The following is a 23,118-nucleotide window of genomic DNA, read 5'->3' as shown; positions in this document are numbered from 1 at the left end:
GTGATAGTGTGTCTGCTGCGGCATGAACGCTAACCCGCGGCACCGCGGCACCGCGGACTTCTGTGGAATCTCCCCGCCGACTCGATCTTCCAAGACACCGATGATGACAAGACATCGCCCATCACATGACCCAAACGTGCCAAGTGCCCGGCGGAATCAGTTCTTCAACTTTGAGCTTGCGATGTTATGTATCGCATTGAGATCAAGATTGAGGAAATCTGAACATGGCTCGTCACAACTGGTTTACGTGGTTTACGCAGCACGGCTCTGACCCTCCGTTCATGCTCCAGTACAGAAGCTCCGATGCCTTTATCATTGGTACGGTGTCGCTGGCGGTCTTCACCGTATGTGCATTTTCACTTTCATCAGTCTCAGTAGCTGTGTGCGTCTTTGGCACTGACTTGGCAAGGATATGTTTCTGTATGGCGTCATCGTGCCTGTCATTCCATTTGCCATAGGATCGCGCAGCCATGTAGAGGAAACGCGTGTACAGTACTGGGTCTCAGTACTTGTTGCCGTGTATGGCGCCTCGCTCCTCGTTTGCTCGCCCATCTGCGGCTGGCTTGCAGACCGGGGCTCATCTCGTCGATCACCGCTTCTCTTAGGTTTATTTATGCTCCTGGGATCGACTGTGTTGCTGAACCTCGGTAATTCCATTGGTGTGCTCATTACTGGGCGCATATTACAGGGAGCTTCAGCTGCTGTAGTGTAAGGAACATGTTCATTTTGGAGCGCCAAGGTACTGATATTTGTATAGATGGGTTGTTGGACTCGCCTTGTTGGCTGATACTGTACCTCAAGACCAGCTTGCAACGGCTGCAGGGTGGTTGTCGACGGGTATGTCGTTGGGCATGTTGATATCCCCGCTTCTTGGAGGTGTCGTCTACGACCACGCTGGTTATAATGCTGTCTTCGGCATGTGCTATGCGCTAGTCGGTCTGGATGTCATTCTTCGGCTACTCCTCATAGAGAAGAAGGTTGCCGCAAGGTGGGATCCTAGTGCCGTAGGGCGCCCGGGGATTGATCCGCATGATAAGTCAAGCGGAAGCGCCACGCTGACTGCTGCACTCCCACCGCAAAGCCCTGGGCCAGATGCTGAAAAAGCATTAGCTCCATCAGAACCGGGCAACCTCGAACCGCCACAGAAGAGTCCGCCTGAACAGCGTCTACGCGATCGACTTCCGCCCGTTGTAGCACTCGTCTATTCCCGACGCTTACTCGCCTCGCTGTTCTGTGCACTTGTCCAGGCGCTTTTATTGACAGCGTTTGACTCTGTTCTTACCATCCACGCTGCAGATACCTTCAACTGGAGTTCAACTGGGGCCGCACTTCTATTCCTTCCTCTTGCCATACCAACGTTTCTGTCGCCATTATGGGGCTGGTTGAGCGACAAGTATGGCGGGCGGTACCTAGTTGTCACTGGCTACTTGTGTGCCTGCCCTCCGCTCATCTGCTTGCGCTTTGTCAACGAGAATACCGTCAAGGATAAGGTGTTGTTGTGTGCACTACTAGCGGTGGCTGGGTTCTTTATAGGAATGACGTTTGCCCCTGTCATGGCCGAGATCGCAGCTGTTGCCGAAGCGAAGGAGAGGAAGATGGTTGCAAACGGACGTGCCGGGTTTGGAAAAGGCGGGGCTTTTGCCCAAGCCTACGCATTGTACAACGTCGCGTTTGCTGGGGGTTGTATGGCTGGACCTCTGCTGGCGGGCTTCATTGCCGAAGCCAGCGGATGGGCGACCATGGCGATAGTACTGGGCGTGTTGTCTGCAGTCACCGCAGTGCCGGGCTTCTTGTGGCTGGGCGGATGGATTGCAGAGTAGCCATGAAACATAGGGTAGGTAGAGCTATTGAGAGTGATGTCTCGAAGAAGGTTGTGGCACATTGCGTCAGCCGTGGAATGATTGGCCACCGAGTGCACATGGCAGTCGCGGCCTCAGCCGCCTCCCCGAAAGGCGCCACACCTTGATCGTACCACACCACCTCATCCTTTGTCCTCTCCTTCTTCCATTGCATTCTCACTGCCCATTGTCTTGCTGGACAAGCTCGCGATATCACCCCTATTTTGATGTCATTGTAGCCTCACCAGCCCCCGTCCCAACCTCCGCCCCAACCCGCACTACGAGGACGTGTCGCTGAGTCTGTTTCGCGCGAGTCAATCTCCGTCTCCCAACTAACGCGAGCGCAGGCGAAGCCAAGCTTGAATCCTCTTCTGGCCACAGAGGCAATGGGCATGTCGCTGACCCCTTTCCGTCGGGCGGTTCTGAGGAGCCCTCGGCACGAAGCGTCACACGACCTTGATGAGTGACGTCGAAACGCACTCCATGCCGACGCATCTTCCAACCACAAGTCCCCAACTGCCGTGCACATTTGTGGCGTTTGGTCACACGCGCCATCCCGGGGCCTTCACTGGAGCCGTCTGGTGTACACGTACAGTAGACAGATGCCCGACGACTCGCTGCTAGGCATGGTGATGCGGGATGCACGTCTCGAGGAAGCCTTGGCCGCCAAGCACAAACGGTGAACTAGGAGCCCTGCCCCGTCGTCTACCCGGCTCGTACTGCTATAGGTCCTGACCAAGGTCAGATGATGCATCGCACATCAGACGGACTAGGTGCCAAGCATCTTGCCGTGCCGAACCCACAGGAACAGCTCGCGTCTTTGCTGCCATTCGCAACGTAGAACCGCCATGGAATTTCACCCTGCTCGCCCTCACCGCGTCCGACAACTCTCATAGGCCCGTTCGGTTTAACCTCACTTAGGCGACTATGGCGGGCCTTAAACTGCTGCTAGCGTGCCGCTGTTGAAAATCTCGGCACAGAATAACCCACCAGCCAGTCTATCTCGGCACAACGCGCAGTCATGTCCCCCGCGCTGTTGAATCCTGTGACTTTACTCTCAAGGGAGAGGAAGGGTCAGATGTACTGCAGTTCCGGTGCCAAGCCCACAAGCGGGGATGCTTCGCATGCATCGTGACTCCCAATGTTGCGCTGGGCAGGCTACTATTCTCGCAGCCTTTGCATTCATATGGTACACAATCCGAGCCTTCTGCCCAGCATGACCTTCTGAGTTGGCAGTGCACCGTCCCCCTTGGTATTCTGCATCATAGGCCAGTAGCATGTCTATGATGCTTGCCGATTTGGCCGTACCCGCAGCACGTAAGCCGGGGTAGCGACACACCTTCCGTTTCTGCGTTAAGAAGGCAATCCCAACTAAATTAGAATCATCATGTGCAAAGCAGTTGCTCAAGCCATCGTAGTTTCCGGAGGGGTACCATGGTTGCCGTCGAGGCTGTCTGTCTGGGTATGTTGGCATTACTACGCATTGCTTGACGCTTGACAGTTCTTAAAGGATGCAATATCACCACATCTCCAAAGTCACTACTCTACCACACAGTCTAACAGCGTTACTACTTTCCTAATATGATCTTGACCAACATTATATCTGCGCTATCGCTATGCGCTGCCGTGATTGCAGCCCCAACGTAAGTGAAAGCGATGACCATCCTGTTCCCGCACACAGGGTGGTCATGCCCATCTTTGCCCTTTATTGTGAAACAAACGCGTAGAGCATGCAGACACTAACTACTCCTATAGTGAAAAGCGCGGGGTTAGCTTCAACTGGGGCTCGGAGAAGATTCGCGGTGTCAACATTGGCGGGTGGCTAGTACTCGAGCCGTAAGTCATGTGTGCTGTTTCGAGCTTTACCTTGGGGTCACTGACCGCCTTATGCAGATGGATTACTCCATCCATCTTCGACAACGCCAACCAGGGTCGTCCACAGCGAGATATCGTTGACGGTATGTTGTGACGGCTTGCGGCCTTCCCATTGGCCCTCGACACTAAGACTTTACAGAGTACACCTTGGCTGAAAAGCTTGGTAGCCAAACAGCGCTGAGCATCCTTCGCAAACACTGGGATACTTTCGTCACTTGGCAAGATTTCAACAAGATCAAGCAATCAGGCTTCAATGTTGTCCGTATTCCCATCGGATATTGGGCATACGACACATTTGGCTCGCCTTATGTTAGTGGAGCGAGTGTTTACATCGACGCTGCTATCGATTGGGCTCGAAGCCTCGGGCTCAAGATTGTCATTGATCTTCATGGCGCCCCTGGATCTCAGAACGGATTCGACAATTCTGGCCAGAGAATGAATACTCCAACCTGGCAACGTGGCGACACCATCCGACAGACACTGCAAGTCCTCCGGACCATCTCCCAAAAATACGCGCAACCAAGCTACCAGGATGTCATTATTGGTATCCAGCTACTGAACGAACCAGCACTGTATAATGGCCTTAGTCGCGATGTAACAGCGCAATTCTACCGCGACGGCTATGGTCAAGTGCGCGACGTTTCCGACACTCCAGTCATTCTTTCGGACGGCTTCACTCATCCAAACTCCTGGAACGGATTTCTCACGCCTTCGGATGCCAACGCCGTCAATGTCGCTCTTGATCACCACCAATACCATGTATTTGACACGACACTCCTCAAGATGTCGCCTCTTGAGCACGCACAATACGCCTGCAGAAGCACCGGCGCATACGGCGGTGCGGACAAGTGGACCTTTGGTATGTGAAAGCTGATGCGGTGGTTCAAGAGGCCTTTACTGACTTATATGTGTTCTAATAGTGGGAGAGTGGACGTCGGCCATGACGTAAGCACGACCATTGTGACGACGAGCAAAGAACACATGAGCTGATTGTACATTAGTGACTGCGCAAAATACCTCAATGGCTTCGATCGTGGTGCCCGCTACGATGGAACATACCTGAACAACCCCAGGGTCGGCGACTGTAGCTGGCGAAACAACATCGCCCAATGGCCCGCGTCGTACAAGGACGAGTCCAGGCGCTACATTGAAGCGCAGATCCGTGCATTTGAGTCTGCGACGCAGGGATGGGTCTGGTGGAACTTCAAGACGGAGGGTGCGGCTGAATGGGATGCTTTTAGGCTCATTGATGCTGGTGTCTTCCCCGCAATCAGGAATGGACAGGTCGACTACAAGTTTGGTCCAGCGTGTTAGGCATGCAACTGGACCCTCACTTGCAGGCCTCCATGCAAGGCAGCTGAAGTCTACAGCAGAAAAAGCACATTGCATACATGGGCAAGCATTCGTTGATTGCTCGATTGCATAACGAAGTATATGATAGGCTTGGATAACGAAGTATATGACCAAAATATGAATGTTTATGTTAAGCACAAGCACAAGCACAAGCATGAAAAGAGCAATGATTGGGCCAAGTGAATGAATTGGCGATAAGAGAAAGGAACATGCGTGATGCACCAGACATGCACTGTGGTACCGCGCTTCTCTAGCGTGACATGTTGGATAACATCTGCCAGAGCGAAGGCAACACGACGCCACCATTGGCCAGTTGGCGCCGCTGTGACAGGCGCCAGAGCTCCGAGTAGCCGCCAGCACGTTGTCGGCCCCATTTTCTCCCCAGATTCCAGCAGAAGAGCAGCCTCGCGTCCAGGAAACGTGGAGATCGGCAGCAGAACAAGGTCCGAAGAAGTCTTGGAAGCCGTCAGGTATCTGCTGGAACGCCTGATATTACCAGCAGATCTGCAGGCCAAGTTTTGTGGCTAACCGCATGGCCTGACTCGACGACTGTGCTTGCGCTACAAAGTGCGGGGAAAGGTCTTGGAGGGAGTGTATGCCAATACTGCGCCAAGCGCTGAACAGGAACACTGCTATGGAGAGCCTTCAGCTATTGTGTGCTCAAAAAGGGACCTTGTATGCCCTTTTTCTTTGCCTTTTGTTCTTGCAATTGCTGCACCTGCATGCAGCATTGGCACTTCCATCCTACTCTGTACCCTTGCACCGAGTGATTACCAGGTCCAAGTAGTTACATACAATGGGAGATGCTAAACCCCAACACACGGTCGAACCGACCGACGAGAAGCCGGCCGTTGTGGCGCACATTGACGACAAGTCGGAGCTTGGTCCTGACAAGCATGCCGCTGTGGCTGACTACACGGGTGCTGCGCGCAAGAGCGATCCCGAGGAGATTGCGCTCGTGAGGAAGATTGATTGGAGACTCATGGTATGTTTTCATCTACTCATCTCCGGAAAACAAAAAAAACAAGACCTGGGAATCTCATCTGACACAATTTCAGCCAACACTCATGGTCATGTACTTCCTGAACTATGTCGACAGAAACGCAATTGCGCAAGCGCGACTCAACAATCTTGAAGACGACCTGGGTATGACTGGCGTGCAGTTCAATACCTGTGTTTCCATGTACGTATTCCCATCCATGCAAGATCGGATAGAAGGAAGTGGCTAATTCATGTAAACAGCCTGTTTGTTGGCTATGTCCTCATGCAAGTCCCCTCCAATATGCTCATTACGCGAATCAAGCCGGGCATCTACATGAGCAGCTGGATGCTCATCTGGGCCGTGGTATCGGCATGTACGGCATTGGTGCAGAATTTCGGCGGAATGGTCGCCTGTCGCTTCTTCCTAGGCATTACAGAGGCCCCGTTCTACCCCGGCGCCACGTACATGCTGTCGATCTTCTACACGCGGAGAGAAGTCGCCACACGCATTGCGCTGCTGTATTGCGCGCAGATTCTCGCCACGGGCTTCAGTGGCTTGATTGCTGCAGCCGTCTTTGAAATGGATGGTGTCCGGGGCATCGCAGGATGGCGCTGGCTCTTCATCATGTAAGCTTCTGTTGTATCAACCACCTATGCCTTGCTAATATTGTTACAGTGAGGGTGCTGTCACCGCCCTTGTGGCCATGGTCGGTTTCTTCATGCTTCCCAACACGCCGCTTACGACCCGCTGGCTCAAGCCACATGAGCGCGAACTAGCACACGCACGCATCGAGCGGGACCGCGTCGGTGACTCGATGGAGCCCGTCAGCATGATGGAAGGACTTCGACAGGCGTGCCGTGATAAGAGGACCTGGCTGTTCTGCTTGATGCAGAATTTCCATCTGAGTGCCTGCTCGTTCAATTCCTTCTTCCCGACGTACGTACATGACGTCTTGATTCTTATATATCTAGACCAGACGCAGTGCTAAGATCTACCTTCTAGTGTCGTCCGCACCCTTGGCTTCAGTACCACAATCACCCTCGTCCTGACATGTCCGCCGTTTCTTCTCGCAGGCGCAGCAGGTATCGCGACGGGATGGAGTTCTGGCCGCATGCATGAGCGTACCTGGCACGTTACAGTTGGTTTATTAGTCGCCGTTGTAGGATTCGTCATTGCTGCGAGCACTTTGAATACCGCTGGTCGATATGTTGCCTGCTTCATCTTCCCAGTGGGCGCCTATTCTGTAAATTCGGTCATTATCGGATGGGCGTCTTCAACACTTAGCCAGACCAAGGAAAAGAAAGCCGTAAGTTCTTGTCTCCCCTTGTTCGAATCATTGCTACGGCGGTCCCTGACAAAAGGCGAACAGGTTGTGCTTGCTATGACCAACGTAGGAGGCCAAATTGGATACATCTACGGCGCGTACCTGTGGCCCGACAGCGATGAGCCGCGCTACGGTATCGGGTTCGGTGCGTCGGCGGGATTCGCTTTGCTGTCCATTGTGTGTGCGTGGATTATTCGCATGATGCTTATCAAGGAGAACCAGAAGCTGAGGGCTTCGACCAACGAGCGTATCATGTTGTACGGGTACTGATGTATCAGAGGGTGGAATTGTCTTTCATGTTCATCTAAAAAGCTCTCAAAGTGCGGCTTGAACTCGTCAATAATCAGATAATGATGGTGTAATGGTGTCACTAGAAGGAACCCAGTTAAGCCTCTTCGCCACGCAAAAACGGCTTGGAACTATATGACTATGAGGATACAGTCATAATCTTTATCGGAATAATGTAGCATGAGCCATTTCAAGCTTCAAACTATCTCACTCTCTTGATAGTAAGCCTTTTCAAGGCCCCAAGTTCTCAATCACCAACCAAACCAATTTATCCTGGCCAATATCCCTATTGCCATCACCATCCGTTACTCCTCGTCTCATCTTGCGACTTTCACTTCTCGCCTCACGCCATTCTTGTCTCGCCTTGCGCCATTCCTTCTTCGCAGCCAGTTTCTCTCTTCTCAGTTCTTTTCTCTTCTCTTTATAGCTTCGCTTTTCCACTTTCCACTCCTTGCTCTTCTTTGCTTTGCCCTTGCCCTTGCCATCGTCAGAAGAAGCACGTAGTTGTTTCTTTCGCTGTCGGTGCTGCTTCTTTAGCTCGCGACCACGTTTCTTCAGATTACGCATGACAGTGCGTTTGGACTGCTTTACATCGAACTTTTCTTTGAGCCTTTGCCTCTCCTGTTGTACTGATGCCCGCTCGCGAGATGCTTGTTCTGCGCTCTGGTTGCCTCGTGTGGCGGCTTCTTCAATGGAGCGCACACGCTTGTCAAATATGTTTTGGGCATCGTAGTACTCTTCCATATCGTCTGATTCGCTATCTGAATCAGAATCAGAGCTTTCGGACGAGGTTGAAGACGCGTCGTCATCATCATCATCGTCCATGTCTCTGGCTTTGTTCTTGCCCTTTTCTGTCTTTGACGCTGTGTAGTCGGGTTGTATCTTATGGTCACCCCGCAGAACCCCACTCTCTTGGCCGGATGCAGGCTCGTATGAGGGTGGTAGATCCTCTGTTGGCTGTCGGTAGCTATTGGTTCGAGGAGCACTTTGCTGCTGGGAGCCACTACCGCTCGTCGCGCGTTGTACGTTCATGCCCAGCCTATTCGCCTGCTGACCAAATTGCATACCCAAATCACCAATCATTTTTCCAAACTCTTCGCCAATCTTCCCAATCTCTTTGCCGACATCGGCCCATTCTTTTCCAACAGAGTAGTCTCCCTGTCGTGAAGGCCCTGGAGCACCACATCCGCGTCCACGCCTGCCAAATGGGCCATTGCCAGCGGCTCCGAACGGCCCTCTACCTGGACCTCCGAAAGGTCCCCTACCTGGACCTCCAAAAGGACCATTTCCAGGGGCGCCGAACGGACCATAGCCTGCTGGGCCAAAAGGCCCATTCCCAGGTGGTCCAAATGGTCCAAAACCTGGTGCACCAAATGGCGACCAATTTCCTCTTTGAAATCCACTCTGTTGGCCATGTCCGTATTGAGTTTCCTCGGAAGGTGTTGGAACTGAATGAGGGGGATTTTCGTACGTGCTTGTGGCACGGGACCCTCCACTTTGTGAAGAGGTGTTGTCGCTGAAACGAGGCACTGCATAGGCAGATGGAGTCCGACCAGCAAAGCGTTCGCCCAACTCGTGCAGCCTGTGCATGTGCTCACCCGGCGCTGGCAGCTTCTCGATATTGAGCGGTTCAATCCACGGAGTGAACCGTTGGGCACGTATAGCAGCAGATCTAGGTTCTTCCACAAGACGATTAGCAATTGCATCCCGTTGCCCCGGTCCTGTAGGGAGAGGCAGAGCTGCAAGAATTGCTGCTTCACTACGGAATGATACCCTCAGGCCCCGTGGAGCAAAAAAAGCCTCGTTGGCCCCTCTGATATACTGACTAACAAGACTGGAGGACTCCATTCCGCCGGATAATTCCTGTAGTAGGTCATTGGCTGTCGTGTTGGTCGATCTGAGCAAGACGTTGAGGCCGCGCAAGAAGTCCAAGAACTGGTCTGGCTCAACGGCATGACCATGCAGCGTTTGGGTGTATGCGCACAGAAACTGCTCGTATTCTCCAGCAGGCCGATCGGTGCCTCCTTCGCCAGGGATGGCAATGATGCGATTCAGGTGTGGCGAGTGCCGTGGAGCAGCATGGGTTGGATGGCGAGTAAATTCCAACGCCTGGCTAAGCAGGGTGGATGCCAAGCCAGACGTTGTTGAGGGCGGAGTGAGTTCGCTCCTCATGCGTCCAACCGGGATGCTCTCGACAGAGCTGACATGTTGGACGGGGACACTGGTGGCCTTGTCGCTCGTGTGATTTGCATAGTCTGGCGCGTGTTCTTGCTCGCTTGCAGGGTCCGTCTGCTCTCCTCTCACTCTGTATTCCCAGATCTCAGGATCACTGGGTCCTTGGCTGAGCGTGATACGGTGGGCTTCGATTTGATTGGGGTCTATGGGGGCAATGCCATTGCGTGCGTCGTGGACGGCCTGGTGCCTAGCGTCCTCATAAGAAGGGGGCAAATCCTCGTATTGTGGGCCGCCAGGGCTGTGGACAGGCGTCGGCTCGAATTCATTGTCAGAAGAGTCGGCAACTGATGTTGCGCTCGGGGTGAATGCTACGTTTGACTGCGACGACACGGATGGAGGCGAGGGAGGCGAGCTGGGGTGCGAATCAGCGGGGTATGCAGGTGGCCCAGCCATGGCCGTGTGTACAAGGTGCCTTGGTAGCAAAACTAGTGGGCGATGTGGGAGTGAGGGATGGCGATGGCGATGGCGAGGAAGAAGATGAGGCGTGGTGAAGGCGGTGTCGCAAGTTTATCACGCTTGTCTCGGTAGGCGAGGCACAGGTGCAGTGTGTTGCTGTTGCCTTGAGATGACGGAGCGACATGCAACTGCGGCTGTGGAGGCGCATGTTATTTCCGGTTCGGGCAGCCGATGAGCCCGATAAAGCAATGTAGTGGGAGCAGCATGTGCATACGAGGCCGCAAAAGCACCTGTACAGCCCTCCTTTGGCTTTAGGAGTGGGAGTGGGAGCGTGGGCTGTGAAGCGGGGCAGAGCGCCACACACATACTAGTGCTAGGAAAGTAGGCGTCGATGCGGCATGGTGGCTGTGCCGCCAATGCGAGGTACTAGTACCCCAATACCAGTACTATCACACAGTCTCTCGCCGAGCATTCCCAGATGGGATGACCATGAAGCCGCGAATCATACGGCACCAAAAGGCGCTATTCTGTTTAGTCTGTGCGAGTGCGTAGAAAGCAAAGATGGCTCCCGCACACCCTTTAAGCTGCTGGACGCTACCCATGTATGTGTACAAGCGGCATTCGGCACGAGCACGAGTAAGGAATGGCACGGCGTAAGATAGACGGATATACTACGTAGATTATCCGAGGTGAGACCGCCGCCGAGGCACGCGAGTGACGCCGTGCCACCATCTCTCCAAGTATATCGGCTATCTGGTACAAGACACTCATGTCAATCCCCGTGCCCATGTTTCGGTTGCGTGTATGAACAAAACTGACACAGAAAAATAAAACAAGAACACAAACACGCCCGCGCCTGAAATACTGTGGCAATCGGACGGACCATCGGACATGGCTGAGAGCACCACGGTGGCAGTCATAGGTCTCGGTAAGATGCTCGCTTGTCAACTGCAGTGCGAAACGGCTGACTGACGTGACCAGGACCTGGGGGCCTCGCAGCGCTCAAGAATCTAAGAGAAGAAGGCTTCAACGCCATTGGCTTTGATCGCAATGGCTACGTGGGCGGCCTGTGGCAGTACTCGACACAGGAGCAGACATCCGTCATGGAGACAACCGTTGTCAACATCTCCAAAGAGCGGGCATGCTTCACAGACTTTGCATTCCCTGATCATGTCCCTTCACATCCAACGGCTCCGCAAGTACAACAGTACTTGATAGCCTACATGGAGCATTTCAAGCTCCAGCCCTATCTCCGGCTGGGTGTGTGCATTCATCAGCTTACCTTTGACGAGGAACAGCAGAGATGGGTGGTTGCCATCGAAGGGCAGGGTAAGCAGTACTTTGACAAGGTTGTCATCGCAAATGGCGGTATGGTTGCAAAGGCAAACATGCCAGCTATTGAGGGCATTGAGAAGTTTCGTGGCACTAGCATGCACTCCCAAGCTTTCAAGCAACCAAAAGACTTTGAAGGAAAAAGAGTCATGGTGGTTGGCTTCAGCAACAGCGCCGCCGATACGGCGACCCAACTCGTGGGCCATGCAGCCAAAGTGTATGTGGCGCATCGGCATGGGGCAAGAATCGTGAGTTTCATCCTGTCGCAGTATACACGGTCTCTTGCCAAAGGGGTTGGAGATGAATCATCTTCCTCTTGGAATGATCCAAAATAGTTGGTTTTCCGAGTGAATCTTCTAGGCTGACCTTTGGCAACAGATTCCACGATGTTTTGACGGCGTTCCCCTAGATCATCCATACAGCCTGCGCATCTTCACCATACAGAGTCTGATTACGAGATTCTTCCCACGGCTTGGCGATAGGCTCCTGGACCGTGTCTTCAAGCAGATGCAGGACAGGAGTTTCCATACCCGTCCTGAGTGGCGACTGGAGCCAGCGGGAAAAGTGCCACTGATATCTGACAGCCTGGTTTCATGTCTAGAAGAGGGCAGCGTTCTGTCTGTTGCGGGGATTCGACGAGTCTTGTCTGAGACGAAAGTCGAACTTCAGGACGGAACCAGCGTCGAAGTCGACGCCATCGTATGGTGTACCGGGTACAAGTCCGACTTCAGCATGGTTGAGCCGCGATTTGACCCAACATGCCACCCTCAGCGGTGGCTGGAGGCACCCGGGTCCAACGGCAAATCCCTCTTCCGGCTGTACCTCAACGTCTTTTCCTTGGAGAAGCCCGACAGCCTGGCTTTTCTGGGAAACGTGCACTTCGCCTTGGGCGGTTTTCAAATTTTCGACATGGCGTCCATGGCAGTGGCGCAGGTTTGGGCCAACAAGTCGGCACTGCCTGGGCGTCTCGCCATGAAAGCTGCAGTGGACAAGCACCACGAATGGCTTGCTGACCAGGCACACGACAGTCCCAACCTCTCGCCGGGCATGTGTGATGCAGGCGTGTGGGTGAAGGCCATGGACAGCCTGGCTGGAACCGGGGTGCACGACTATCTGGGCTATGGGTGGAAAGGGTGGCTGTTCTGGCTGCGGGAGAGGAAGCTGTGCAACCTCATCATGGGTGGCATCTGGAGCCCGCACATCCACCGTCTTTTCGAGGGCAAGAGGAAGTGCTGGGAGGGTGCGCGAGAGGCCATTGTGCGGGTTAACGAGAGGGCGCCGGCCAAGCAGAAGGGGAGTTGAGCGTTGTGTGTGTGTGTGTGTGTGTGTGTGTGTGTTCGCGAAGATGCGAGGGCATGCTCGAATGTTCCTTTTTGGAGTGTTTCCCCACTCATGACGCGATGCAGACCATGACCCCATGGCCGCGACAGTGACAGCGCAACGCGGCCACTGCACCGCATGCTCGTGTATATGTAATTCTTCTTGCTACACTTGCACGCACGACTGCTTGCACGACGACACCAGACTGCCGCCCGCCCAATCACAGCACCCTCGGTTTGGCCAACAGTTGGGGACGGCGCAACCACAACCGACTTCAGCAGCTTCGATTGCTTTCGACGCGCAGCCCCGCGCCAGCATTGAACCACGTCAATCGCCAAAAGGCACCATCTACGTACAATGGCATCCCAGACGCTGCACGGCTCGTGTGCCTGCGGACGCAACCGCTATGTGATCGAGATACCGCCACAGCAGGTCCGCCTAGCCGAACTGCGATACGACAACACCCCTTCATCGCGTAAGTACTAGACGCCCCCTTTGCTTGCCGCGTGGATTCACTTGACCCTGGGGGGGCTTTTGGAGGGTCACGTTATGGCCGTCGCTAACTTGTGCTGCCAGGATACCATGCCGCCAGCCCCCTCACTCTCTGGCTGCGCGTGCCTCTGCCATGGTACACGTCGGCCACGTTCGCCCAGTTTCCGGACGAGACACGACTGAGCATCAAGCGCAACTTCGAGTCGCCCTTTGCATCCCACACTCGGCGCCAGTTCTGCGGCTACTGCGGAACCCAGCTCTCGTCGTGGAATGAGCGCACGCGCGACGAGGCCGAGCACATCTCCCTGACGGTCGGAAGCTTACTGGACGAAGACCAGGAGCTGCTGAGCCATCTTGGCTTCCTGCCCAGCAGCGACAGTAGCGACGACGAGACGGCCCCAGCTGGCCCCTCGCGCACAACCGCTTCGCGTACCGTCGCTCGTTCAGGCCCCCAGTCTCGCGGCGCTCCCTGGTTCGAGGAGATTGTGCGCAACACACGCCTTGGACGCTTCAAGCAGCAGCGCGGCGCACACACGGACAACGGCGTCCATGTCGAATGGGAAGTCACCGAGTGGACCGAAGGCGATGTGCTCGACGCCGACGACGACGAGGGCACCGCCACGCCCAGCAAGCGCAAGATTGGCGACATCGACGATGCCGAAGACACGGAGATGCGCAGTGCCTGAGCCTCGCCTTCTCTTTTGCTCGTTTTTGCACGCGACATGACTTGACATTTGCAACGACACTAGAATCGACGTCGCTCACGCTCGACGGGACGAAACAATTAGTAATGAATGGTCCTCTGGCAGGGCGACATGGGCTCGGAGTTGCAGGTGCGTTTACTTTGTACATTCTATCGAAAGACTCGGAATGGCGCTTATTCACCTCACCTTGTTTGTAACCTAACGTAGCATGCTTCATTTTGCAAGTCCAGCAAATCTACTTTCTTTCCTTCTTTCGCTTCTCACATGCACATGCTCTGCCATTCGCGCCAATCGCATTGTGCAGTCCATTCGCCTTCGCTTCGTTTTTGCGTCTGGAACCTTTGCATTCACGAAATCTGTTTTGACAAGCCAATCAAGACCACCAGAGCGTAAAAAGAACGTGTGGGGAGCATGACCCGCCTCTGTTTCTTGGCGCACACCCTCTTGCTCTTCTACACCCAAGTCCCGTCCCTGTGGCCCTGACACGACTGCTCGTCCCTGTCCCCGTGGTGGAGAACCAATATGCACACTCAGGCCTTACAAATGCCCCTGGTCGTCACTTATCGCGCCTTACCTCACGGCGTTATTCGAAGCGTCGCTGCAGTCCAGCCCGCCACTCGCATATCCCCCCGGTATTTCGATAAAGGACCCGCTCATTGGTTCCCACATGGCCTGTACCTGCAAGATACTAGGATCGATTATCTGCACCCTGGGACACCCTGGGCATGGCCTGCTTCCTTATCAGCTCCAGCCAACATAACATGATTAGTCTCGTCAGCCCGCTTCTCTCATCCGCTCCAACGGTTCCAATGGCGACATGGCACTTTCTGTGCGTCACATCTCGCGTATGCCTCGATCCTGGCCACATTCTGCCGTCCAGTTTAGACCATGCAACTGTCTACAGGGTCTCGATGCAACCCATATACGACTGCTATCTCTGCTTGGTCGCTTAGCATACGTACTTACGTGTAGTGTACATGCATCTTTCCAATCACATAGATAGAGGCGTCTGAAGCCGCCACAACAAGCTGATCCAAAATGACCACAAGTACAAGAATTCTTCTTTTCTTTTCTCACACTACACCACCTCGAGTTTCTGACGATCGCGGTCATCTTCTTGTCAGTTGATCGATACGCCACTCCTTCTATCCTGGCTGGCAAGGGGATTTAATTTCTCTCGGGGCTGTGCACATAGTACGCTGCTATTGTGTCAATTGGATTCCTACCATTGCTTTCCGCCCATTGACCCATACCAGCCATCATCCGGCACTGCCTCTCACACAACGGTCATTGCTTGTCGAGTATCGACATGGATCTGGAAAAGCGGGTGTCGTCGGAGAAGCCAGCGCCAGTCGACGTGGATGTCGCCACTGGCGATGGTGAGGTTTTGAACGCATCAGGACACAAGCAGGAGTTGGAGCGCAACTTCAGTTTGCTGAGTCTGTGCGCAATCGGCATCACAACCGGCAATGTCTGGGCGGCATTGGGAGGTTCGATTGTATGTTGACCCTGTTGTGGCTCTACCGTTGTCTGGCTGCAAGCAAGAGAATTTCCATCAAGGTCTTGATACTGATCTACTTAGGTGATTGCGCTCTATAACGGTGGCCCTGCTGGTGTCATTTACGAGTTCATTGCTGTATCATGTTGCTACTTCATGATTGCGGCATGTATTGCAGAAATGGCATCCTCTATCCCTTCTTCGGCCGGTGTGTACCACTGGGCTAGTGTGACAGGCGGTGCGAGATTTGGAAAAGTTATAGGTTTTTATGCAGGATGGTACGTGCCACTGTTGTTCTGCCTGCTCACAGGAACAGACCACACAACAGAGCAGAGATGAAAAATAATGCTAACTCCCAATAGGTGGAATGGCCTGGGTTGGATCTTCGGCACGGCGTCCATCTCATCCATCCTTGCCAACCAAGTCATTTCAATGTATGGCCTGTTCCACCCAGGCTATGCCTATGAACGCTGGCACGTCTTCATCGCCTACCTCATCATCACCTGGCTTTCCTGTGCAGTCGTCCTGTTTGCAAACCGCGCCCTACCGAAACTTACAAATGTCGGCCTCTTCTTCATCCTAGTGGGCGTGTTCGTCACCATCATGGTATGTGCAATCATGCCGAGTCAGACAGGCAAGGGCCATGCGAGCAGCGACTTTGTATGGCGAGAATGGTCAAACCAATCAGGATGGAGCAGTGATGGCTTTGTCTTCTGCGCAGGAATGCTAAACGGAGCTTTTGCCGTTGGAACCCCGTAAGCATATGCCTACACCCACATATTAGGCAAACCCTAACGCTTCTCAAAGTGACTGTGTATCCCATCTTGCTGAAGAGCTCCCACGCCCTCGTAACAACATTCCCAAAGCGATTCTCGCCCAATATACCGTCGGCTTCACAACCGCCTTCGTCTACCTTGTCGCAATCTTCTACTCGGTAGACAACCTCGAAACGCTCTTCTCCAACCCCTGGCCCTTCCCCCTCGCCGAACTCTACCGGCAAGCCACAAACTCTCATGGCGGCTCCCTCGGGCTCCTTATTCTCATTTTCTTGCCTATGGTCTGCACAAACATCGGATGCTACATCACCAGTGGACGCATGCTGTGGACACTCGGCCGCGACGACGCGACACCCTTCAGCAAATGGATCGGCAAGGTAGACAGCAAGTGGGAGAATCCATTCAACGCGACCTTGGCCTGTGGTGTCATCAACACAATCCTAGGCTGCATCTACATTGGCAGCAGTACGGCTTTTAGCGCTTTCGTTGGCTCCTTTATCGTCTTGTCGTCACTCTCCTACCTCGCCTTCATTGTCCCGAATATATTTTCACGCCGCAAGCATGTTGTCAAAGGACCCTTTACCATGCCAGACCCTGTTTTTTACATAGTGGCGTGCTTGGCCAGCGCGTACATGGTTGTTTGGATACCCATCTACTGCTTCCCATTTGCGGTGCCATTCAATACCACGACGATGAACTATACGAGTGCATTGACTGGTGGCATTACGATCCTCCTCGGCGGATGGTATCTCTGGATTAGGAACAAAGGTTATCAAGGGCCAAGGCGGCTCGTCGAGACATTGGAGAACGGGCATGGGTCTGTTTTGGGAACCGAGGGGGCTCCTGGCGACAAGGTTTGAGGATCAGGGTGTGTATATCGATTTATATTCAGATACAATGTTAGTATACAACATTTCTGGGTCGAAACTTGTGGAGCCTGTTGATACATTGGTCTCATTTCCGAAGAGACTGCTGTGAATCGCTTGTAATGTGAGGGTGTAGCGAGTGTCATAGGCAGGGTCGGCGCGAGGACAAGCAGCCCGTCAAGGCTTTGACTCATGCCAGCCCCAACTGCACGAGTGCGTGAGTCATGTGTCGGATTGGGACCCTTATGCACCGGTGCTCTATCGCTTTTCCCTCTCCATCTAACAGAGTCGAGGGTGACCTACCTCATGCGAAATATACCGTCAATTGTAGTTCCTTCCACATACTTTTTATTCCGATTGGATGTGCTGCGAAACAAGATTCACGCCGAATTGAAGGTTGTACATGGCATCCGTCTTCTTCCCCGCACCCCGCCGCAACTTCAGTCAGGAAATCGTCTTCCATCGTGAATTATTACCCGCACCAAGTCCTGGAATACGACCGTAGTGCCATGACACATTGCATTCTCCGTCTTGATTGGCCACTCTTGGGCGCAATAGATGCCGAGATGGGTAGGGCCTGTTTTGCAGCCTTGGGTTAATTTGGTATATAGCTGCTGAGGTCGGCTGCTCTATCCAACGCTCGTCGTCGAATGTTATTTGAAGCCTGTTAATCCTGCCCAAGGGAGTATATGGCCCCTCCTCCGAAACGTGTCAAGATGTCTCCTTCGACCGATCGCAAGCGTGCTGTGCGCATCGCGGGATGCTCGGGTGGCTTTACAGACCGCTCGACTGCCATTACGCGTATGGCCGGTGATCCAGAAGTCGATGTAGTCATGGGTAGGACGGTTCTTTGCAATACAGTACAGCGAACCCGAGCTGACTCTGCCAGGCGACTGGCTATCGGAAATGACAATGACGGTGCATGGTAGCGGCAAAGTCAAAAAACAAGGCAACAAACAGACCAACGGAACGCAAAGCCTGGAAGAGCGTAAGAAGACGGCCATGTATGCCGATACGTTTCTGCAGTGCTTTGAGCCTGCAATCCCGAATCTAGTCAAGAACAAGACGAAGCTTGCTGTCAATGCCGGCGCGTCAGACACTGAACTCCTAGCTGAAGTTGTTGTCGACATGTTGTCGAAACAAGGGGCTGGACACGTCAAGGTGGCGTGGATAGAAGGCGATGATGTGACGAGCCAGGTCAGCAGCTTGATCAAAAGGGGAGAAAAGTTTGAAAGCCTCATGCACGGGAAGAAGCTGGAAGAATGGGGCATGGAGCCCATATGCGCCCAAGCCTATCTAGGCGGGTTATGCATAGCAGAGGCGCTTCGCCAGGGTGGCAACATAGTGATTGCCGGGCGAGTTGCCGATGCTGCGCCTGTCATTGGTGCTGCGGCGTAAGTTGCTGAGTTTGTCACTTGTGTCCGTTTCTCGACTAACAGGCATCAAAGCTGGTGGCACGATTGGCAAAACGACCAGTTCGACGAGCTTGCTGGGGCTCTTGTCGCAGGACATTTGATCGAGTGCTCGAGCTATGTGTGTGGAGGATACTACTCCATGTTCAAGGATCTGATCAAGACTGGCAAGCATGTCAACATGGGATTTCCCATTGCTGAAGTCGAATATGATGGTACATTCAACATTGCAAAGGAGAAGAACAGCGGCGGTAAGTGGCACAGTATTCATGACCAAAGGCATGTGAGTAACAGATGATTTAGGATGTGTAACGGTTGCATCATGTGCGTCCCAGCTGCTGTACGAGATTCAAGGACCGCTATACTACAATTGCGATGTTACAGCTGACATTACCGACGTCAAGATGGAGCAGGTGGGCGAGGACATTGTACGTGTCAGTGGAGTTAAAGGGTTGCCTCCTCCACCCACGACCAAGATCGGTATTACTGCACCTGCAGGCTGGCAATGCGAATGGCACATGTACATGTGCGGGCTGGATATCGAGGAAAAATGCAAAGTCACCCAAGACCAAATCAGACATGGTATGCATGAATACATGGCCTCAGGCTTCATTGGGACACCGGGGCATTAACAAGCAGCAGCCATGGGCGAAAGCGTCAAGCGCTTCACAACACTTCGATTCCATGCCATTGGCTCGTCACCGCTAGACGCTCGCCACCAAGATGCAGCAACAGTCGACTTTCGCGTCTTCGCGCAGACGTCGGACCCGGAGCTTGTGCGCCCCGATGTTCCCAACGGCTTCAACCGATGGTGTCTCGAGGTGTTCCTGCAGTGCGCTCCGGGCCTCTCCCTCACCAATGACCTGCGGCAGATTGCGCCCAAGCCCTACTACGAGTATTGGGTCACGCTCATGTCTCAAGACCAACTTCCGCTACGCATCCACGCCCTTTTCGGTCACGGCCAAATCACGACGCTCCAGCCACCGAAAACCACACGCCAATATCCCCGGCAGCAGCCTTCGTACGAGACATTGTCGCCCGTTGATGTGGCTTCTTTTGGCGAGACGGTGCGTGCGCCGCTGGGCTACATTGTTGCGGGACGGTCTGGCGACAAGGCGTCGGATTGCAATTGTGGGTTTTTTGTTCGCCATGATGACGAGTGGGACTGGCTACGGTCGTTTATGACGGTTGAGCGGGTGAAGCAGCTGCTTGGGGAGGAAGAGTACAAGGGCAAGGCGATTGATCGGTTTGAGATGGCAGGGATCCGTGCAGTCCACTTTTTGCTGCATGACCAGCTCGATCGGGGGTACAATGCAAGTTCTGAACTGGATACTCTGGGAAAGAGTAAGTCGTGCTTGCGATTTTGGCACGGTGGATGCGATGGTTCTGGTTGCTTCAACTAACACTGGTACAGACACCATGGAGTACATGCGTGCCAAGACGGTCGATTTGCCCAAGAAGTTTTTGGACCGCGGCCGCATTTAGGGCCGTATTTTGAGAAAGGGGCTTTGTTACCGTGATGGAGGCACACAAACTCGATTCATACAGCGTTTATCCTGGAAAAGACGGGAACATGTCGTATTGCAAGCACGTGGTATCTTTGCTTAGAGACAGCTGCCCCTGACCATGGTGAAATCCGTGGCCACGCCCCTCTTGGTCGCCGAGTGCCCTAACCATGGGCTTTTCCATATAGTGACGAGGCGGACCTTGCAAGCATGGTGACATTTAAAGAGACGAGAGCTGAAAACTCGGGTTGCGGGAACTGGGAACTTGGACCATGGAAAGTCACGAGGAATGGCAAACTTTAACCAATTTGCATGTCATGAGGGAAAGCCATGGGCCAGAGTGCACACTGGTCGCGGCACGTCAAATGCGGCCTTGGCTAGTCAGCTTAGTCCTCATGGAGCGGCTGTCTGATTCGTGTGTGGCATCGGAAATAGTGGCTGTGTAACCGTTCGGAAGTCCGGTTCGTGACTAGCTTTTGGGCGGACGTCACCAGTCCCCAAGAGTGGATGGCACCATGTCGTGGCTTATGGCGGCATTGGTTCTGACACTGAGGCGAGAGGAGGACCCTGGCCAATCATTAGCTTTTGAGCACGTCCGACGACATGACCTAAGAAACGCATGCTCTAGCCGTGTATTGTATCAGGTGAGTTGAGAAGATGTAAAAGTTGCTGGGTTTGAAAGCACAGTTCCTGCGATCCACTGCGTCTGCGAAAGTCGCAGAGGAGAGGAACTCTTCTGGCCCCAGCTTTGTCATCATTCGGACAGGGAGGAGATGAAAGAAAAGTGAGCAGCTTACAGGAGGTGACGTTGTCGTGGGAGGTGGCTCGGGGCGTGTGGCAGCAGCTATAGGGCTTGTCCATGGTGGTCAGGATCCCAAGGGGAATGCTTTGGAATTATTCCAGCGGACCCTTTGCGGCAAATTCCCCAAGCACAAGTGCGCACGAGGGCCTACACCTAGTGTAGGGTAGGGCATGCAAAAGTCGGCGAAGAGGTGAATTTGAGCCAGTCATGTGTGAGTGAAGTTTATCCGGCAGGGTGGTAAGAAAGGAGCGGCGCCAACAGGCGGAGGCGCGGCGCAATCGGGTAGGCTGACAGCGAGAGAGCGAGACGGCAGGACCTCGCAGTTGGTAAGTGAGACGGGTGGGCGGATGCGCATGCTGACTGGTACCGAGGGTGCGATAGAGTTCATGTGCTGGCAAGTCACACCGGTGGTGGAGGTCTTTGGACGGTGGAGGAAGAGTGATTCGCCCATGGTGTGCATGGCGACACCCAAAAGGAAGGAGGGTTGAATGCAAGGGCTGGTGGGAAGAAGGGTGTCGGTGTTGACAATGTGCGCACCGCTTGTCGGGGTCGGTCGCTAGCTCCCCCCACCCTCCGCTCCCCCCTCTCCCGCCCCCTCATGCCTTTGCTCGCTGCTGTCTCTCTCTTCCTCTCTCTCTCTCTCTCTCTCTCTCTGTCTGTCTGTCTGTGTGTGTGTCCCTATCCCGCTTCTTGTTGCGTATGCTTCGAGCGATGGCGAACAGGCAGTTCGGCAGGCTGGCGCGGGGGCAAGGGGGGAGGAAAATTGTGCAGACTGGCGGTCAGAGTGGGCGTGGATGCAGACTCCGGGGGGATGGGCTGCCGATGTCTGCCGAGGGCGGTCTTGTCCATGCATGGGTGGTGGCTCACACTCACACATGTCAGAAGGACTCGTCGATCGCTAACGAGCTGTGTATGTATGTGTGTGTGTGTGTGCTTGAACAGACTGGGACAGCGCTGGTGGTGGTGAGGGTGGGGGCGATGCGAAGAAGGCCCGGCTAATCACTGGGGGGGGAGAAGGCCCCTGCGCAAGCTATGCTCTGTTAGCAACTATCGCGGGCGTGACGCGTGATGGCTGGGGTGGGAGCGACGTGCCCGAACAGCTACCAGCTGCCAGCGTGCCAGCGTGCCCACGCGCGCGCGAAGCAGCAGTGCAGCAGTGCAGCGCAGCACAGGGCCCAGTCCGATGGGAATCCCTCCCGGTTGCAGCCATGACCCTTTTTTCATGTCCCTTTATTTCTCTTTCTTTTTTTTGCCCGTCTCGTCCCTTTGTTTTTTGCCCTCGCGCACAGCGCTGTTCCTTCGTTCGTGCGGGAGGGACGCGCGGGATACGGGAGAAGCCTTGCCCGACCCACTGTGCCGGATCTCCAGCAAAACCTGCTGCTGCTGCTGCTGCTGCAACAACACACGTCCACCACAAGCACCCGCCCCGCGACCCGCGACCCTCGACCCGCGATCCGTTGGCAGGGCCCACTACAAAATTGCGCCTCGATAAACCTGCTCTACATGTACTCGACCGGGCCCTGGGCGAGTCAGTGCTATCTCGGAGATCTTGCTCGCCTGTCCAAGGCCACGGTGCCGTCCTGCCCAGACACCCGTTTGCCATGCTGCAGCTCGCTTGCCTCTCCATGCCGAAGCATCGGTCCGCCATCCTGGGCTTGGGCAAAGCCAGGGGGGGGGGAAGGGGGGAAGGGGGCAGCACAAACTCCTGAAACCCTACGCGCCCAACCCTCGCTGCCGCTTGCATTCAACCGCCTGGTTCCTGTCTGCAATGCCATGTCTGCCCTTTTCATAGCCTGCCACATCCTGGACTTATCCACTCTGTCGGCAATGACGCGTGGCGCCGACATGCATGGCACGGCGAGTACACCTAGTCCAGACGTTGTTTGCCACTGTCAAAAGCCTATAGAACAAAGTGGGGTTCGCTATAGCCCGCCCTGTTATAGACTGCTTGTGTCGTGTATATTTTTGAAGACATCGGTCATCCCAGTCGCTCGCTAAAACTCCAAAATGCTCGTCAACGAGCCACCATACATCAGACGTGAACATGGAGAAAAAATACCCCGCCGTCGGCCCAACACCCATCTGCATCATGGGCCTTGTTCGCCATTTGCCAAATAGAG

General features: G+C 54.2%; 7 protein-coding genes across 7 annotated transcripts; 6 read left to right on the top strand and 1 right to left on the bottom strand.

The window, feature by feature from the left end:
• Nucleotides 1-224: 224 nt before the first annotated feature.
• Nucleotides 225-1,820, top strand: SETTUDRAFT_152445 (uncharacterized protein; the record flags this gene model as incomplete). Its single annotated transcript, XM_008022398.1, has 3 exons — nt 225-344; nt 410-708; nt 758-1,820. The coding sequence occupies 3 exons, from the start codon at nt 225-227 to the stop codon at nt 1,818-1,820; spliced, it is 1,482 nt and encodes a 493-aa protein (XP_008020589.1).
• Nucleotides 1,821-3,402: 1,582 nt separating this feature from the next.
• On the top strand, nt 3,403-5,174 carry SETTUDRAFT_112999 (glycoside hydrolase family 5 protein). Its single transcript, XM_008022397.1, has 6 exons — nt 3,403-3,481; nt 3,594-3,674; nt 3,732-3,796; nt 3,853-4,572; nt 4,634-4,658; nt 4,715-5,174. Exons 1-6 carry the CDS (start codon nt 3,420-3,422, stop codon nt 5,025-5,027), a joined length of 1,266 nt encoding a protein of 421 aa, XP_008020588.1. The 5' UTR covers nt 3,403-3,419; the 3' UTR covers nt 5,028-5,174.
• A 688-nt stretch (nt 5,175-5,862) lies between these two features.
• SETTUDRAFT_85825 (uncharacterized protein) lies at nt 5,863-7,642 on the top strand (the record flags this gene model as incomplete). The annotated part of the gene is made up of 6 exons (XM_008022235.1): nt 5,863-6,051; nt 6,125-6,249; nt 6,309-6,674; nt 6,724-6,984; nt 7,051-7,354; nt 7,418-7,642. The coding sequence occupies 6 exons, from the start codon at nt 5,863-5,865 to the stop codon at nt 7,640-7,642; spliced, it is 1,470 nt and encodes a 489-aa protein (XP_008020426.1).
• A 249-nt stretch (nt 7,643-7,891) lies between these two features.
• Nucleotides 7,892-10,288, bottom strand: SETTUDRAFT_18012 (uncharacterized protein; the record flags this gene model as incomplete). The annotated part of the gene is made up of 1 exon (XM_008021843.1): nt 7,892-10,288. One exon carries the CDS (start codon nt 10,286-10,288, stop codon nt 7,892-7,894), a length of 2,397 nt encoding a protein of 798 aa, XP_008020034.1.
• Nucleotides 10,289-11,182: 894 nt separating this feature from the next.
• On the top strand, nt 11,183-14,376 carry SETTUDRAFT_177909 (uncharacterized protein; the record flags this gene model as incomplete). Its single annotated transcript, XM_008022396.1, has 7 exons — nt 11,183-11,219; nt 11,273-11,871; nt 12,002-12,863; nt 13,030-13,095; nt 13,148-13,269; nt 13,313-13,418; nt 13,520-14,376. 7 exons carry the CDS (start codon nt 11,183-11,185, stop codon nt 14,119-14,121), a joined length of 2,394 nt encoding a protein of 797 aa, XP_008020587.1. The 3' UTR covers nt 14,122-14,376.
• Nucleotides 14,377-15,448: 1,072 nt separating this feature from the next.
• SETTUDRAFT_87207 (uncharacterized protein) lies at nt 15,449-17,273 on the top strand (the record flags this gene model as incomplete). Its single annotated transcript, XM_008022319.1, has 4 exons — nt 15,449-15,637; nt 15,722-15,915; nt 16,000-16,392; nt 16,445-17,273. The coding sequence occupies 4 exons, from the start codon at nt 15,449-15,451 to the stop codon at nt 17,271-17,273; spliced, it is 1,605 nt and encodes a 534-aa protein (XP_008020510.1).
• Nucleotides 17,274-17,995: 722 nt separating this feature from the next.
• Nucleotides 17,996-20,176, top strand: SETTUDRAFT_18008 (uncharacterized protein; the record flags this gene model as incomplete). The annotated part of the gene is made up of 6 exons (XM_008021842.1): nt 17,996-18,116; nt 18,169-18,673; nt 18,728-18,942; nt 18,995-19,273; nt 19,334-20,035; nt 20,106-20,176. The coding sequence occupies 6 exons, from the start codon at nt 17,996-17,998 to the stop codon at nt 20,174-20,176; spliced, it is 1,893 nt and encodes a 630-aa protein (XP_008020033.1).
• Between the last annotated feature and the right edge of the window lie 2,942 nt (nt 20,177-23,118).

The sequence above is a fragment of the Exserohilum turcica genome (genome assembly GCF_000359705.1).
Source record: "Exserohilum turcica Et28A unplaced genomic scaffold SETTUscaffold_1, whole genome shotgun sequence".
NCBI lineage: Eukaryota > Fungi > Ascomycota > Dothideomycetes > Pleosporales > Pleosporaceae > Exserohilum > Exserohilum turcicum.
Note: the sequence above shows the minus strand (reverse complement) of the source record. Positions and strands in the feature narration are given on the sequence as shown.